This window comes from Oncorhynchus mykiss, chromosome 29, assembly GCF_057628025.1.
Source record: "Oncorhynchus mykiss isolate SJ-2025 chromosome 29, ASM5762802v1, whole genome shotgun sequence".
Classification (NCBI taxonomy): Eukaryota; Metazoa; Chordata; class Actinopteri; order Salmoniformes; family Salmonidae; genus Oncorhynchus; species Oncorhynchus mykiss.
The window spans coordinates 1,738,940-1,757,500 of NC_143050.1; the positions used below are offsets into that span (position 1 = coordinate 1,738,940).

At 47.3% G+C, this 18,561-nt stretch overlaps 1 protein-coding gene across 3 annotated transcripts in view; it reads right to left on the minus strand.

The window, feature by feature from the left end:
* hephl1b (hephaestin like 1b) overlaps positions 1–18,561 on the minus strand; it is an 80,085-nt gene that overhangs the window by 20,774 nt on the left and 40,750 nt on the right. For all 3 annotated transcript variants that reach the window (XM_090226310.1, XM_036967792.2, XM_090226311.1), the window contains exons 8-11: positions 18,326–18,457; positions 18,029–18,234; positions 4,032–4,176; positions 3,315–3,527 (exon numbers count right to left, since the gene is read on the minus strand). In XM_090226310.1, coding sequence (XP_090082436.1) covers positions 3,315–3,527; positions 4,032–4,176; positions 18,029–18,234; positions 18,326–18,457 — 696 coding nt within the window. The remainder of the gene's footprint in view (positions 1–3,314; positions 3,528–4,031; positions 4,177–18,028; positions 18,235–18,325; positions 18,458–18,561) is intronic.

Here is an 18,561-nt window from a genome sequence, read left to right on the forward strand (position 1 = left end):
GCAGCTACTCTTCCTGGGGTTTATTGTGGATCCCCATTAGTGATAGTGTTGTTAAGAAGGTAGAAACTAGGACCCGCCTTGTTGATAGTGCTGTTAAGAAGGTAGAAACTAGGACCTGCCTTGTTGATAGTGCTGTTAAGAAGGTAGAAACTAGGACCTGCCTTGTTGATAGTGCTGTTAAGAAGGTAGAAACTAGGACCTGCTTTGTTGATAAAGCTGTTAAGAAGGTAGAAACTAGGACCTGCCTTGTTGATAGTGTTGCTAAGAAGGTAGAAACTAGGACCTGCCTTGTTGATAGTGCTGTTAAGAAGGTAGAAACTAGGACCTGCTTTGTTGATAGTGCTGTTAAGAAGGTAGAAACTAGGACCTGCCTTGTTGATAGTGTTGCTAAGAAGGTAGAAACTAGGACCTGCCTTGTTGATAGTGCTGTTACGAAGGTAGAAACTAGGACCTGCTTTGTTGATAGTGCTGTTAAGAAGGTAGAAACTAGGACCTGCCTTGTTGATAGTGTTGCTAAGAAGGTAGAAACTAGGACCTGCCTTGTTGATAGTGCTGTTAAGAAGGTAGAAACTAGGACCTGCTTTGTTGATAGTGCTGTTAAGAAGGTAGAAACTAGGACCTGCCTTGTTGATAGTGCTGTTAAGAAGGTAGAAACTAGGACCTGCCTTGTTGATAGTGCTGTTAAGAAGGTAGAAACTAGGACCTGCCTTGTTGATAGTGCTGTTAAGAAGGTAGAAACTAGGACCTGCCTTGTTGATAGTGCTGTTAAGAAGGTAGAAACTAGGACCTGCCTTGTTGATAGTGCTGTTAAGAAGGTAGAAACTAGGGCCTGTCTTGATGATAGTGCTGTTAAGAAGGTAGAAACTAGGACCTGCCTTGTTGATAGTGCTGTTAAGAAGGTAGAAACTAGGGCCTGTCTTGATGATAGTGCTGTTAAGAAGGTAGAAACTAGGGCCTGTCTTGATGATAGTGCTGTTAAGAAGGTAGAAACTAGGACCTGCCTTGTTGATAGTGCTGTTAAGAAGGTAGAAACTAGGACCTGCCTTGTTGATAGTGCTGTTAAGAAGGTAGAAACTAGGACCTGCCTTGTTGATAGTGCTGTTAAGAAGGTAGAAACTAGGACCTGCCTTGTTGATAGTGCTGTTAAGAAGGTAGAAACTAGGACCTGCCTTGTTGATAGTGCTGTTAAGAAGGTAGAAACTAGGACCTGCCTTGTTGATAGTGTTGCTAAGAAGGTAGAAACTAGGACCTGCCTTGTTGATAGTGCTGTTAAGAAGGTAGAAACTAGGACCTGCTTTGTTGATAGTGCTGTTAAGAAGGTAGAAACTAGGACCTGCCTTGTTGATAGTGCTGTTAAGAAGGTAGAAACTAGGACCTGCCTTGTTGATAGTGCTGTTAAGAAGGTAGAAACTAGGACCTGCCTTGTTGATAGTGCTGTTAAGAAGGTAGAAACTAGGACCTGCCTTGTTGATAGTGCTGTTAAGAAGGTAGAAACTAGGACCTGCTTTGTTGATAGTGCTGTTAAGAAGGTAGAAACTAGGACCTGCCTTGTTGATAGTGCTGTTAAGAAGGTAGAAACTAGGACCTGCCCTGTTGATAGTGCTGTTAAGAAGGTAGAAACTAGGACCTGCCTTGTTGATAGTGCTGTTAAGAAGGTAGAAACTAGGACCTGCCTTGTTGATAGTGTTGCTAAGAAGGTAGAAACTAGGACCTGCCTTGTTGATAGTGCTGTTAAGAAGGTAGAAACTAGGACCTGCTTTGTTGATAGTGCTGTTAAGAAGGTAGAAACTAGGACCTGCCTTGTTGATAGTGCTGTTAAGAAGGTAGAAACTAGGACCTGCCTTGTTGATAGTGCTGTTAAGAAGGTAGAAACTAGGACCTGCCTTGTTGATAGTGCTGTTAAGAAGGTAGAAACTAGGACCTGCCTTGTTGATAGTGCTGTTAAGAAGATAGAAACTAGGACCTGCTTTGTTGATAGTGCTGTTAAGAAGGTAGAAACTAGGACCTGCCTTGTTGATAGTGTTGCTAAGAAGGTAGAAACTAGGACCTGCCTTGTTGATAGTGCTGTTAAGAAGGTAGAAACTAGGACCTGCCTTGTTGATAGTGCTGTTAAGAAGGTAGAAACTAGGACCTGCCTTGTTGATAGTGCTGTTAAGAAGGTAGAAACTAGGACCTGCCTTGTTGATAGTGCTGTTAAGAAGGTAGAAACTAGGACCTGCCTTGTTGATAGTGCTGTTAAGAAGGCAGAGCAGTGCCTTATTTTTTTTAACCTTTATTAAACTAGGTAAGTCAGTTAGTAAAGATGGAAGATTTGTGTTGTGCTTGTTGAGTGTCCTTCCCTATAAGCATGCTGAAAATCTGTCAATTTGTTCACTGTAAAATAGCATTGTATCTGGTCAATCACCATTTTTTCCAGAAGATTACAAGGGTTGGTGTTAAGGGAATTTTTATCAATGATGACTAATTATGTATACATTTCAATCAGGACTGACTAGTCCAAATGCTATTATGTACTGTACATAATACATTTTCTCTCTTGCTCCCATTCCCAATTGTATATAAAATAGTCAGGAGTTTAGTAACAATGACGGTCTGTTCCTTTGTACAAATGAATGAACTATCTCCAGACTGTCTAGAATGCTGATTTACAGTGACTGACTTTGGCTTCAGGCGAGGAGGGAAGGCTCGAGAACTATAGGGCCTCTCTACTGGTGTCATGAAGAGATAGAACATTTAGAAAACGCTGAAGTCATTTTCAGTTTATAACCTGGGGAAAAATTGGTATGTAACCAGTACTCTCTTGAATTAAACGCTGTTACCTGACTTTTAAGACAGGGGCTCTGTCCATTCTTATAAATTAAGGGTCTTACAAACCCTTCGAATGCATTGACTGAGTATTAAATTCTGATTGGGAAATAATACAGAGGAATTTAGAATTCCTTCGACAGTTGATAACAGGCTAATTGGTCGGCTATTTGAGCCAGTAAAGGGGTCTTTACTATTCTTGGGTAGCGGAGGGACTTTAGCTTCCCTCCAGGAAGTACTCATACAGGAGCAACAATATAGTGTCACTTTGGTTTATGTTCAAATCTCCAATTTAGACGTTCCTACTTCCTTTGATCAAGTGTTCTTAAGGTCACAGGAAGTGGGCTGTGAGGTCACGTCAGTGAGGTCATCCATTAAAAATAACAGGAACTCTCTGTCACAGCCAACAAGTCTGGCATGGACACCGCCGTGTGTGTGTGTGTGTGTGTGTGTGTGTGTGTGTGTGTGTGTGTGTGTGTGTGTGTGTGTGTGTGTGTGTGTGTACGTACCAGGTGTGTGTGGCAGCATGCTGACTGCAGCGGTGGTGTGGGGGAACAGGCTGAGTGTATCTCTGGTAGTACCGTGTCTCTGGAAGGTGTTCCCCTCCCAGTACACCCCATGGATATCCACCTCCGTACCCAGCCCAAAGGTGTACCAAAAAACCCTGTCCCCGGAACACATATCCAGGCCTGGAAGGTTTCCGTACATGAAGCCATTCACCGCTGAGAGAGAAGGAGGGAGAGATGATATCAACAACAACACCACTGTGCGAGAAGGATAGAATGGGGAGGAGGGGAGAGAGAGGAGTGGAGAGAGATGAAGGGAAGAGAGAGGAGAAGGGAGGAGAGAGGAGAGAGAGGAGAGGAAGGGGGAGAGGAGGAGAGAAGGGAGGAGAGCGGAGGGCAGGGGAAAGAGGAGAGAAAGGAGAGGAGGGGAGAGAGAGGATGGGAGAGGATGGGCGAGAGGAGAAAGGAAGAGGGGAGAGAGGAGGAGGGAAGAGAGGAGCGGGGAGAGAAAGTAGAGGGGAGAGAGGAGAGGAGGGGAGAAAATATCAACAACTACACTCAGAGGAGATATAGAGAGTAGGCAAAAGTTGACTGCAATGATAATAAAATAGTTGAACAGGTGCTAACTAATGGAAAAGACAGTTCTGCACTATAAGGATACAGTTCCTACAACTTGATGGGTAAAGTTTAGGAGCGGACACGTCAGTGTGTGTATCATACCGTGCATATTGTTGCTCTCCTGAAAGTCTTGGTTGTCTGGGTCTGACTGGTCCGATCCATAGGTCTCTATGTTCCTCTGAAGGTACCAGCTCAGGTTCTCATCCATTACAGAGAACAGCAGGAACAACTCCCTGTCCACGTTCCTCTGCACCACACACACACACACACACACACACACACACACACACACACACACACACACACACACACACACACACACACATAAACATATACAAACACATATACACACACACACACATATACACCACACACACACACACACACACACACATATATACACACACACACGTAGATAGATATGATAAGAGCAATGCTGTGATGTGTGTGTGTGTGTGTGTGTGTGTGGTTGTATGTATGTCATGTATGTTACCATGTATGTTACAGTTGAAGTCCGAAGTTTCCATACACCTTAGCCAAATACATTTAAACTCAGTTTTTCACAATTCCTGACATTTAATCCTAGTAAAAAAATCCCTGTTTTAGGTCAGTTAGAATCACCACTTTATTTTGAGAATGTGAAATGTCAGAATAATAGTAGAGAGAATTATTTATTTCAGCTTTTATTTCTTTCATCACATTCCTAGTGGGTCAGAAGTTTACATACACTCAATTAGTATTTGGTAGCATTGCCTTTAAATTGTTTAAATTTGGGTTAAACGTTATGGGTAGCCTTCCACAAACTTCCCACAATAAGTTGGGTGAAATTTGGCCCATTCCTCCTGGCAGAGCTGGTGTAACTGAGTCAGGTTTGTAGGCCTCCTTGCTCACACTCGCTTTTTCAGTTCTGCCCACAAATGTTCTATAGGATTGAGGTCAGGGCTTTGTGATGGCCTCTCCGATACCTTGACTTTGTTGTCCTTAATTAAGCAATTTTTTCACAACTTTGGAAGAATGCTTGGGGTCATTGTCCATTTGGAAGACACATTTGTGACCAAGCTTTAACTTCCTGACTGATGTCTTGAGATTTTGCTTCAATATATCCACATAATTTTCCTCCTCATGATGCCATCTATTTTGTGAAGTGCACCAGTCCCTCCTGCAGCAAAGCACCCCCACAACATGATTCTGCCACCCCCGTGCTTCACGGTTGGGATGGTGTTCTTCGGTTTGCAAGTCTCCCCCTTTTTCCTCCAAACATAACGATGGTCATTATGGCCAAACAGTTCTATTTTTGTTTCATCAGACAAAATGACATTTCTCCAAAAAGTACGACCTTTGTCCCCATGTGCAGTTGCAAACCGTAGTCTGGCTTTTTTATGGCGGTTTTAGAGCAGTGTCTTCTTCCATGCTGAGCGGCCTTTCAGGTTATGTCGATATAGGACTTGTTTTACTGTGGATATAGATACTTTTGTGCCTGTTTCCTCCAGCATCTTCACACTTTTGCTGTTGTTCTGGGATTGATTTGCACTTTTCGCACCAAAGTACGTTAATCTCTAGGAGACAGAAGGCGTCTCCTTCCTGAGCGGTATGACGGCTGCGTGGTCCCAGGGTGTTTATACTTGCGTACTATTGTTTTTACAGATGAACGTGGTACCTCCAGGCATTTGGAAATTGCTCCCAAGGATGAACCAGACTTGTGGAGGTCTACAATAAGGTCATGGCTGTTTTCTTTTGATTTACCCATGATGTCAAGCTAAGAGGCACTGACTTTGAAGGTATGGTAACATTCATGGTAACATTCATGGTAACATGGTAACACACATGGTAACATTCATGGTAACACACATGGTAACATACATGGTAACACACATGGTAACATACATGGTAACACACATGGTAACACACATGGTAACACACATGGTAACATGTTAACATGGTAACACACATGGTAACATGGTAACATGGTAACACACATGGTAACACACATGGTAACAAGTTAACATGGTAACACACATGGTAACATGTTAACATGGTAACACACATGGTAACACACATGGTAACACACATGGTAACACACATGGTAACATGTTAACATGGTAACACACATGGTAACATGTTAACATGGTAACACACATGGTAACACACATGGTAACATGTTAACATGGTAACACACATGGTAACACATGGTAACACACATGGTAACACACATGGTAACACACATGGTAACACACATGGTAACATGGTAACTGAAGGTAAAGTATATAGAAATAAGAAAAGAAAATACCAACAGGATGAATTGAAGATATTTTATTTGGGTAATTACATGTTAACAAATTATATAAATTACAATGTATGTTCATTAGTGCTTCTTAGGAATTACTTTGAAAGGGACTGGTGTGACGAGGTATTTACAGAGTTATTAGCTAGTAGTAGTGGTGTGACTAGGTATTTACAGAGTTATTAGCTGGTACTAGTGGTGTGACTAGGTATTTACAGAGTTATTAGCTGGTACTAGTGGTGTGACTAGGTATTTACAGAGTTATTAGCTGGTACTAGTAGTGTGACTAGGTATTTACAGAGTTATTAGCTGGTACTAGTGGTGTGACTAGGTATTTACAGAGTTATTAGCTGGTACTAGTGGTATTTACAGAGTTATTAGCTGGTACTAGTGGTATTTACAGAGTTATTAGCTGGTACTAGTGGTGTGACTAGGTATTTACAGAGTTATTAGCTGGTACTAGTGGTGTGACTAGGTATTTACAGAGGTATTAGCTGGTACTAGTGGAGTGACTAGGTATTTACAGAGTTATTAGCTGGTACTAGTGGTGTGACTAGGTATTTACAGAGTTATTAGCTGGTACTAGTGGTGTGACTAGGTATTTACAGAGTTACTAGCTGGTACTAGCGGTGTGACTAGGTATTTACAGCGTTATTAGCTGGTACTAGTGGTATTTACAGAGTTATTAGCTGGTACTAGTGGTGTGACTAGGTATTTACAGAGTTATTAGCTGGTACTAGTGGTGTGACTAGGTATTTACAGAGTTATTAGCTGGTACTAGTGGTGTGACTAGGTATTTACAGAGTTACTAGCTGGTACTAGTGGTGTGACTAGGTATTTACAGCGTTATTAGCTGGTACTAGTGGTATTTACAGAGTTATTAGCTGGTACTAGTGGTGTGACTAGGTATTTACAGAGTTATTAGCTGGTACTAGTGGTGTGACTAGGTATTTACAGAGTTATTAGCTGGTACTAGTGGTGTGACTAGGTATTTACAGAGTTATTAGCTGGTACTAGTAGTGTGACTAGTTATTTACAGAGTTATTAGCTGGTACTAGTGGTGTGACTAGGTATTTACAGAGTTATTAGCTGGTACTAGTGGTATTTACAGAGTTATTAGCTGGTACTAGTGGTGTGACTAGGTATTTACAGAGTTATTAGCTGGTACTAGTGGTGTGACTAGGTATTTACAGAGTTATTAGCTGGTACTAGTGGTGTGACTAGGTATTTACAGAGTTATTAGCTGGTACTAGTAGTGTGACTAGGTATTTACAGAGTTATTAGCTGGTACTAGTGGTGTGACTAGGTATTTACAGAGGTATTAGCTGGTACTAGTGGAGTGACTAGGTATTTACAGAGTTATTAGCTGGTACTAGTGGTGTGACTAGGTATTTACAGAGTTATTAGCTGGTACTAGTGGTGTGACTAGGTATTTACAGAGTTACTAGCTAGTGCTAGTGGTGTGACTAGGTATTTACAGCATTATTAGCTGGTACAAGTGGTATTTACAGAGTTATTAGCTGGTACTAGTGGTGTGACTAGATATTTACAGAGTTACTAGCTGGTACTAGTGGTGTGACTAGGTATTTACAGCGTTATTAGCTGGTACTAGTGGTATTTACAGAGTTATTAGCTGGTACTAGTGGTGTGACTAGGTATTTACAGAGTTATTAGCTGGTACTAGTGGTGTGACTAGGTATTTACAGAGTTATTAGCTGGTACTAGTGGTGTGACTAGGTATTTACAGAGTTATTAGCTGGTACTAGTGGTGTGACTAGGTATTTACAGAGTTATTAGCTGGTACTAGTAGTGTGACTAGTTATTTACAGAGTTATTAGCTGGTACTAGTGGTGTGACTAGGTATTTACAGAGTTATTAGCTGGTACTAGTGGTATTTACAGAGTTATTAGCTGGTACTAGTGGTGTGACTAGGTATTTACAGAGTTATTAGCTGGTACTAGTGGTGTGACTAGGTATTTACAGAGTTATTAGCTGGTACTAGTGGTGTGACTAGGTATTTACAGAGTTATTAGCTGGTACTAGTAGTGTGACTAGGTATTTACAGAGTTATTAGCTGGTACTAGTGGTGTGACTAGGTATTTACAGAGGTATTAGCTGGTACTAGTGGAGTGACTAGGTATTTACAGAGTTATTAGCTGGTACTAGTGGTGTGACTAGGTATTTACAGAGTTATTAGCTGGTACTAGTGGTGTGACTAGGTATTTACAGAGTTACTAGCTAGTGCTAGTGGTGTGACTAGGTATTTACAGCATTATTAGCTGGTACAAGTGGTATTTACAGAGTTATTAGCTGGTACTAGTGGTGTGACTAGATATTTACAGAGTTATTAGCTGGTACTAGTGGTGTGACTAGGTATTTACAGAGTTATTAGCTGGTACTAGTGGTGTGACTAGGTATTTACAGAGTTATTAGCTGGTACTAGTGGTGTGACTAGGTATTTACAGAGTTATTATCCAGTACTTATTGTACCTTCTTACTTACTTACAGCGTCTACCACCAAGCCATAAAACTGCTGAACAATTCCTCAAAATGACCACCAGGACATTTTGTGACTGTGTATTTACTAATGAAGTATGTAGTACTTTCGTGCTTTGTTACTAGTATGTACATTTAAGCAGTGGTTGGAACCGAAATCATTTTCCAATCGTTTCGTTCTGAACAAAACCATTTTATTTTTTTTCTGTTGAACTGACCTGCAAAATAAAGTTCTGAACCGGTTCAAACCCCAAAAAGTACTGGTTTATATAGTTCCTTTCTGTTCCTTCTCAACCCAGTCACAGTGGGAACAACGTCCTCTTGTCATGTATTGTCATGTTGTGTCTTGTTTCTGTCCTTTCCCTTCACCCTGTCTCCCTCTGCTGGTCGTTATTAGGTTACCTTTTCTCCCCCTCTTTCCCCCAGCTGTTCCTTAACTCCTCCTAACTACCTCGTCACCCCTTTTCCCACCTGTTCCCTTTTTCCCTCTGATTAGTCCTCTATATCTCTCTCTGTTTTTGTTTCTGTCTTTGTCGGATTCTTGTTTGTGTTATTCATGCCTGAACCAGACTATCGTCATGTTTGCTGCAACCTTGTCCTGTCCTGTCGGAATCTGCCGGTCCATCTGAGCCTACGTTTGTTTTGTTATTAAAGAAGCTCTGTTTACGTTAATTCGCTTTTGGGTCCTCATTCACGCACCGTAACAGAAGAATCCGACCAAGAATGGACCCAGCGACTTCGGATCCTCTCCACTCAGCCGTCGAGATCCAGGGAGCGATGCTAGGCAGACACGAGCAGGAATTGTCTGCTGCTCGACATGCCGTTGAGACCCTGGCCACCCAAGTCTCCAACCTCACAGAACAGGTTCACCATCTCCGCCTCGATCCACCGGCCACTTCCAGGGCTTTCGAATCTCCGGAGCCCAGAATCAATAACCCGCCGTGTTACTCTGGGGAGCCCACTGAATGCCGCTCGTTCCTCACCCAGTGTGATATTGTGTTTTCTCTCCAGCCCAACACTTACTCCAGAAGCACTGCTCGTATCGCCTACGTCATATCTCTCCTTACTGGACGGGCTCGTGAGTGGGGCACGGCAATCTGGGAGGCAAGGGCTGAGTGTACTAACCAGTATCAGGACTTTCAGGAGGAGATGATACGGGTTTTTGATCGATCTGTTTTTGGGGAGGAGGCTTCCAGGGCCCTGTCTTCCCTATGTCAAGGTAATCGATCCATAACAGACTACTCTATTGAGTTTCGCACTCTTGCTGCCTCCAGTGGCTGGAACGAGCCGGCTTTGCTCGCTCGTTTTCTGGAGGGTCTCCGCGCAGAGGTAAAGGATGAGATTCTCTCCCGGGAGGTTCCTTCCAGCGTGGATTCCTTGATTGAACTCGCTATTCGCATTGAGCGACGGGTTGATCTTCGTCACCGAGCTCGTGGAAAGGAGCTCGCGTTCTCCGTTGCCCCCCTCTCCGCATCACTACCATCTTCCTCTGCCGGCTCGGGTGCTGAGCCTATGCAGCTGGGAGGTATCCGCATCTCGACTAAAGAGAGGGAACGGAGAATCACCAACCGCCTCTGTCTCTATTGCGGTTCCGCTGGTCATTTTGTCACTTCATGTCCAGTAAAAGCCAGAGCTCATCAGTAAGCGGAGGGCTACTGGTGAGCGCTACTACTCCTGTCTCTCCTTCAAGATCCTGCACTACCTTGTCGGTCCATCTACGCTGGACCGGTTCGTCAGCTTCCTGCAGTGCCTTAATAGACTCTGGGGCGGAGGGCTGTTTTATGGACGAGACCTGGGCTCGGGAACATGACATTCCTCTCAGACAGTTAAGGGAGCCCACGGCCTTGTTCGCCTTGGATGGTAGTCCTCTCCCCAGGATTCAGCGTGAGACGCTACCTTTAACCCTCACTGTCTCTGGTAATCATAGCGAAACCATTTCTTTTTTAATTTTTCGTTCACCTTTTACACCTGTTGTTTTGGGCCATCCCTGGCTAGTTTGTCATAATCCTTCTATTAATTGGTCTAGTAATTCTATCCTCTCCTGGAACGTCTCTTGTCATGTGAAATGTTTAATGTCTGCTATCCCTCCTGTTTCCTCTGTCTCTTCTTCACAGGAGGAGCCTGGTGATTTGACAGGGGTGCCGGAGGAATATCACGATCTGCGCACGGTGTTCAGTCGGTCCAGGGCCACCTCTCTTCCTCCACACCGGTCGTATGATTGTAGTATTGATCTCCTTCCGGGAACCACTCCCCCCCGGGGTAGACTATACTCTCTGTCGGCTCCCGAACGTAAGGCTCTCGAAGATTATTTGTCTGTAGCTCTTGCCGCCGGTACCATAGTCCCCTCCTCCTCTCCCGCCGGAGCGGGGTTTTTTTTTGTTAAGAAGAAGGACGGGTCCCTGCGCCCCTGCATAGATTATCGAGGGCTGAATGACATAACAGTGAAGAATCGTTATCCGCTTCCTCTTATGTCTTCAGCCTTCGAGATCCTGCAGGGAGCCAGGTTTTTCACTAAGTTGGACCTTCGTAACGCTTACCATCTCGTGCGCATCAGGGAGGGGGACGAGTGGAAGACGGCGTTTAACACTCCGTTAGGGCACTTTGAATACCGGGTTCTTCCTTTCGGCCTCGCTAACGCTCCAGCTGTCTTTCAGGCATTAGTCAATGATGTCCTGAGAGACATGCTGAACATCTTTGTTTTCGTTTACCTTGACGATATCCAGATTTTTTCACCGTCACTCCAGATTCATGTTCAGCACGTTCGACGTGTCCTCCAGCGCCTTTTAGAGAATTGTCTTTTTGTGAAGGCTGAGAAGTGCACTTTTCATGCCTCCTCCGTCACATTTCTCGGTTCTGTTATCTGTTATAAGGCATTAAGATGGATCCCGCTAAGGTCCAAGCTGTCATTGATTGGCCCGTCCCTAAGTCACGCGTCGAGCTGCAGCGCTTTCTCGGCTTCGCGAACTTCTATCGTCGTTTCATCCGTAATTTCGGTCAGGTGGCAGCTCCTCTCACAGCCCTTACTTCTGTCAAGACGTGCTTTAAGTGGTCCGTTTCCGCCCAGGGAGCTTTTGATCTCCTCAAGAATCGTTTTACATCCGCTCCTATCCTTGTTACACCTGACGTCTCTAGACAGTTCGTTGTCGAGGTTGACGCGTCAGAGGTGGGCGTGGGAGCCATTCTTTCTCAGCGCTCCCTCTCTGACGACAAGGTCCACCCTTGCGCGTATTTTTCTCATCGCCTGTCGCCGTCGGAACGTAACTATGATGTGGGAAACCGCGAACTGCTCGCCATCCGCTTAGCCCTAGGCGAATGGCGACAGTGGTTGGAGGGGGCGACTGTTCCTTTTGTCGTTTGGACTGACCATAGGAACCTTGAGTACATCCGTTCTGCCAAACGACTTAATGCGCGTCAGGCGCGCTGGGCGCTGTTTTTCGCTCGTTTCGAGTTCGTGATTTCTTATCGTCCGGGCTCTAAGAACACCAAGCCTGATGCTTTATCTCGTCTCTTCAGTTCTTCAGTAGCCTCCACTGACCCCGAGGGGATTCTCCCTGAGGGGCGTGTTGTCGGGTTGACTGTCTGGGGAATTGAGAGGCAGGTAAAGCAAGCACTCACTCAAACTCCGTCGCCGCGCGCTTGTCCCAGGAACCTTCTTTTCGTTCCCGTTCCTACTCGTCTGGCCGTTCTTCAGTGGGCTCACTCTGCCAAGTTAGCCGGCCACCCTGGCGTTCGGGGTACGCTTGCTTCCATTCGCCAGCGTTTTTGGTGGCCCACCCGGGAGCATGACACGCGTCGCTTCGTGGCTGCTTGTTCGGTCTGCGCGCAGACTAAGTCCGGTAACTCCCCTCCTGCCGGCCGTCTCAGGCCGCTTCCCATTCCCTCTCGACCGTGGTCTCACATCGCCTTAGATTTTGTCACCGGACTGCCTTCGTCAGCGGGGAAGACTGTTATTCTTACGGTTGTCGACAGGTTCTCTAAGGCGGCTCATTTTATTCCCCTTGCTAAGCTTCCTTCTGCTAAAGAGACGGCACAAATCATCATCGAGAATGTTTTCAGAATTCATGGCCTTCCGTCAGACGTCGTTTCGGACAGAGGTCCGCAATTCACGTCTCAATTTTGGAGGGAGTTTTGCCGTTTGATTGGGGCTTCCGTCAGTCTCTCTTCCGGCTTTCACCCCCAGTCTAACGGTCAAGCAGAACGGGCCAATCAGACTATTGGTCGCATCTTACGCAGTCTTTCTTTTCGCAACCCTGCGTCTTGGTCAGAACAGCTCCCCTGGGCAGAATACGCCCACAACTCGCTTCCTTCGTCTGCGACCGGGCTATCTCCTTTTCAGAGTAGCCTCGGGTACCAGCCTCCGCTGTTCTCTTCTCAGTTCGCCGAGTCCAGCGTCCCCTCCGCTCAGGCTTTTGTCCAACGTTGCGAGCGCACCTGGAAGAGGGTCAGGTCTGCACTTTGCCGTTATAGGGCGCAGACTGTGAGGGCTGCTAATAAGCGTAGAACTAAGAGTCCTAGATATTGTCGCGGTCAGAGAGTTTGGCTCTCCACTCAGAACCTTCCCCTTAAGACCGCTTCTCGCAAGTTGACCCCGCGGTTCATTGGTCCGTTCCGTATTTCCCAGATCATTAATCCTGTCGCAGTTCGACTTCTTCTTCCGCGATATCTTCGTCGCGTCCACCCGGTCTTCCATGTCTCCTGTGTCAAGCCTGTTCTTCGCGCCCCCGCTCGTCTTCCCCCCCCCCCCCATCCTTGTCGAGGGCGCACCCATCTACAGGGTCCGTAGGATTTTGGACATGCGTCCTCGGGGCCGTGGTCATCAGTACCTAGTAGATTGGGAGGGGTACGGTCCTGAGGAGAGGAGTTGGGTTCCCTCTCGGGACGTGCTGGACCGTGCGCTGATCGATGATTTCCTCCGTTGCCGCCAGGTTTCCTCCTCGAGTGCGCCAGGAGGCGCTCGGTGAGTGGGGGGGTACTGTCATGTATTGTCATGTTGTGTCTTGTTTCTGTCCTTTCCCTTCACCCTGTCTCCCTCTGCTGGTCGTTATTAGGTTACCTTTTCTCCCCCTCTTTCCCCCAGCTGTTCCTTGTCTCCTCCTAACTACCTCGTCACCCCTTTTCCCACCTGTTCCCTTTTTCCCTCTGATTAGTCCTCTATATCTCTCTCTGTTTTTGTTTCTGTCTTTGTCGGATTCTTGTTTGTGTTATTCATGCCTGAACCAGACTATCGTCATGTTTGCTGCAACCTTGTCCTGTCCTGTCGGAATCTGCCGGTCCATCTGAGCCTACGTTTGTTTTGTTATTAAAGAAGCTCTGTTTACGTTAATTCGCTTTTGGGTCCTCATTCACGCACCGTAACACCTCTATCCACTTCCTGATGAACCTAGTCACAGTGGGAACAACGTCCTCTATCCACTTCCTGATGAACCTAGTCACAGTGGGAACAACGTCCTCTATCCACTTCCTGATGAACCCAGTCACAGTGGGAACAACGTCCTCTATCCACTTCCTGATGAACCCAGTCACAGTGGGAACAACGTCCTCTATCCACTTCCTGATGAACCCAGTCACAGTGGGAACAACGTCCTCTATCCACTTCCTGATGAACCCAGTCACAGTGGGAACAACGTCCTCTATCCACTTCCTGATGAACCCAGTCACAGTGGGAACAACGTCCTCTATCCACTTCCTGATGAACCCAGTCACAGTGGGAACAACGTCCTCTATCCACTTCCTGATGAACCCAGTCACAGTGGGAACAACGTCCTCTATCCACTTCCTGATGAACCCAGTCACAGTGGGAACAACGTCCTCTATCCACTTCCTGATGAACCCAGTCACAGTAGGAATTACGTCCTCTATCCATTTCCTGATGAACCCAGTCACAGTGGGAACAACGTCCTCTATCCATTTCCTGATGAACCCAGTCACAGTGGGAACAACGTCCTCTATCCACTTCCTGATGAACCCAGTCACATTGGGAACAACGTCCTATTTCCACTTCCTGATGAACCCAGTCACATTGGGAACAACGTCCTATTTCCACTTCCTGATGAACCCAGTCACATTGGGAACAACGTCCTATTTCCACTTCCTGATGAACCCAGTCACATTGGGAACAACGTCCTATTTCCACTTCCTGATGAACCCAGTCACCGAGTCAGTGTATACGTCGATATTATTCCCAGAGGTTGAACAGTCCTGAACAGTCCAGACCAACATTGAACAGTCCTTCCTGCTTAAGTTTCTGCATATAGGCGGGGAGGAGCAGTATGAATGTTTCCAGATTTCCAGAAGGGAAGGCGGGGGGAGGTCCTTGTAGCCATCCCAGAAGGAAGAGTAGCAATGGTTAAGAATGCTCTTGCCACGAGTAGCAAAGGAGATGTGTTGATAGAATTTCCAGAGCGTTTTCCTCAGATTTACTTAATTAAAGTCAAAACGTACAATATATTTAGTCTCAAGGTATGTGTATTCCAATTCCAGTGTAGTTCCTTGAGAGCTGTTGTTGTGTCAGCCTGAGGGGGAATGCGGTCGGCATTTGTTGGTGAGATATTCAGATCGGGAGAACAAAAGGGCTTGAGTTCCTGTACGTCAATCACACCATGAGATGTTAATCATGAGACACGTCCCTACATCTCTTTGTTTCCCTGAGAGGTATTTTGTTCCTGTCCGCGTGATGGACGGAGAACCCCGCTGGTTGAATGGACAAGGGGAAATATATCCAGAGAAACCTCACGTTTCCATAAAAGCAGATTGTTAGTCTCTTATGTCTCTTTGGAAGGACATCCTCGCCCTGAGCTCATCTATTTTATTGCCCAAAAAACTGAATGGCAGCTAATAATATACAGTGCAAGACTAAGATCCCACTCATCCTTCTCAGGTAGCAACGTTTTGGACCTGGGATGGACGGGGCTGTCCTCGGGTAGCAACGTTTTGGACCTGGGATGGATGGGGCTGTCCTCGGGTAGCAACGTTTTGGACCTGGGATGGATGGGGCTGTCCTCGGGTAGCAACGTTTTGAACCTGGGATGGATGGGGCTGTCCTCGGGTAGCAATGTTTTGGACCTGGGATGGATGGGGCTGTCCTCGGGTAGCAACGTTTTGGACCTGGGACGGATGGGGCTGTCCTCGGGTAGCAACGTTTTGGAGTATCACCTAGGATGGATGAGGCTGTCCTCGGGTAGCAACGTTTTGGAGTATCACCTGGGATGGATGGGGCTGTCCTCGGGTAGCAACGTTTTGGAACTGGGACGGATGGGGCTGTCCTCGGGTAGCAACGTTTTGAACCTGGGATGGATGGGGCTGTCCTCGGGTAGCAACGTTTTGGACCTGGATGGATGGGGCTGTCCTCGGGTAGCAATGTTTTGGACCTGGGATGGATGGGGCTGTCCTCGGGTAGCAACGTTTTGGACCTGGGATGGATGGGGCTGTCCTCGGGTAGCAACGTTTTGGACCTGGGATGGATGGGGCTGTCCTCGGGTAGCAACATTTTGAACCTGGGATGGATGGGGCTGTCCTCGGGTAGCAATGTTTTGGACCTGGGATGGATGGGGCTGTCCTCGGGTAGCAACGTTTTGGACCTGGGACGGATGGGGCTGTCCTCGGGTAGCAACGTTTTGGAGTATCACCTGGGATGGATGAGGCTGTCCTCGGGTAGCAACGTTTTGGAGTATCACTTGGGATGGATGGGGCTGTCCTCGGTTAGCAACGTTTTGGACCTGGGATGGATGGGGCTGTCCTCGGGTAGCAACGTTTTGGACCTGGGATGGATGGGGCTGTCCTCGGGTAGCAACGTTTTGGACCTTGGATGGATGGGGCTGTCCTCGGGTAGCAACGTTTTGGAGTATCACCTGGGATGGATGAGGCTGTCCTCGGGTAGCAACGTTTTGGAGTATCACCTGGGATGGATGGGACTGTCCTCGGGTAGCAACGTTTTGGACCTGGGATGGATGGGGCTGTCCTCGGGTAGAAATGTTTTGGACCTGGGATGGATGGGGCTGTCCTCGGGTAGCAACGTTTTGGACCTGGGATGGATGGGGCTGTCCTCGGGTAGCAACGTTTTGGACCTGGGACGGATGGGGCTGTCCTCGGGTAGCAATGTTTTGGACCTGGGATGGATGGGGCTGTCCTCGGGTAGCAACGTTTTGGACCTGGGATGGATGGGGCTGTCCTCGGGTAGCAACGTTTTGGACCTGGGATGGATGGGGCTGTCCTCGGGTAGCAACGTTTTGGACCTGGGATGGATGGGGCTGTCCTCGGGTAGCAACGTTTTGAACCTGGGATGGATGGGGCTGTCCTCGGGTAGCAATGTTTTGGACCTGGGATGGATGGGGCTGTCCTCGGGTAGCAACGTTTTGGACCTGGGACGGATGGGGCTGTCCTCGGGTAGCAACGTTTTGGAGTATCACCTGGGATGGATGAGGCTGTCCTCGGGTAGCAACGTTTTGGAGTATCACTTGGGATGGATGGGGCTGTCCTCGGTTAGCAACGTTTTGGACCTGGGATGGATGGGGCTGTCCTCGGGTAGCAACGTTTTGGACCTGGGATGGATGGGGCTGTCCTCGGGTAGCAACGTTTTGGACCTTGGATGGATGGGGCTGTCCTCGGGTAGCAACGTTTTGGAGTATCACCTGGGATGGATGAGGCTGTCCTCGGGTAGCAACGTTTTGGAGTATCACCTGGGATGGATGGGACTGTCCTCGGGTAGCAACGTTTTGGACCTGGGATGGATGGGGCTGTCCTCGGGTAGAAATGTTTTGGACCTGGGATGGATGGGGCTGTCCTCGGGTAGCAACGTTTTGGACCTGGGATGGATGGGTCTGTCCTCGGGTAGCAACGTTTTGGACCTGGGATGGATGGGGCTGTCCTCGGGTAGCAATGTTTTGGACCTGGGATGGATGGGGCTGTCCTCGGGTACTAACGTTTTGGACCTGGGACGGATGGGGCTGTCCTCGGGTAGCAACGTTTTGGAGTATCACCTGGGATGGATGGGGCTGTCCTCGGGTAGCAACGTTTTGGACCTGGGATGGATGGGGCTGTCCTCGGGTAGCAACGTTTTGGACCTGGGATGGATGGGGCTGTCCTCGGGTAGCAACGTTTTGGACCTGGGATGGATGGGGCTGTCCTCGGGTAGCAACGTTTTGGACCTGGGATGGATGGGGCTGTCCTCGGGTAGCAACGTTTTGGACCTGGGATGGATGGGGCTGTCCTCGGGTAGTCCAAACAAAGGATCCAGGCCCAGGAGGTCAAATTTCTGGTGAGTAACTGCCGATCTAATTTCCCCAATCTAATTTGTGTGTGTGTGTATGTGTGGACTATCTTGTACCTGCTTGCCGTGGTCCCCCAGTGCTCCAGGCCTACAGACCAGTAGTGGTCCGGAGAGGCCAGCGTTGGTGTCCTCTACAGGGGATGAGCCAGAGTAGTACAGGTAGGACAAACAGGGAGGGTCAGAGAGGGAGGGACCATCCAACACCTGCCAGGTATAGGTGAACCTGGAGCCTGGAGATACAGCTGAGCCTGGCTTCTCTACACCTGGGAAAACATTAGATAACACAGCCAGTCAGAAGAACAAGGTATCATAACTGATGTACGCCTTGCACCAGTGAGCGTGTGTGTCTCGCACCGTCTTGGTAACTGGTTCCCTGGTATTGTTTGTCGAAGTGGAGGCCGTGAGGCTGGATACTGTAGTTCCTGTCTGCCTTGTTCAGAAACACCACCTGTAGGATGTCCCCTACCTCAGCCCTCAGCACCGGGCCTAAAGAGAGAGAGAGGGATGAGAGAGAGAAAGACAGAGAGATCATGTGTGCCATTTAGCAGACACTTTTATCAAAAGCAGTTAACAGTCGTGCGTGCATACAT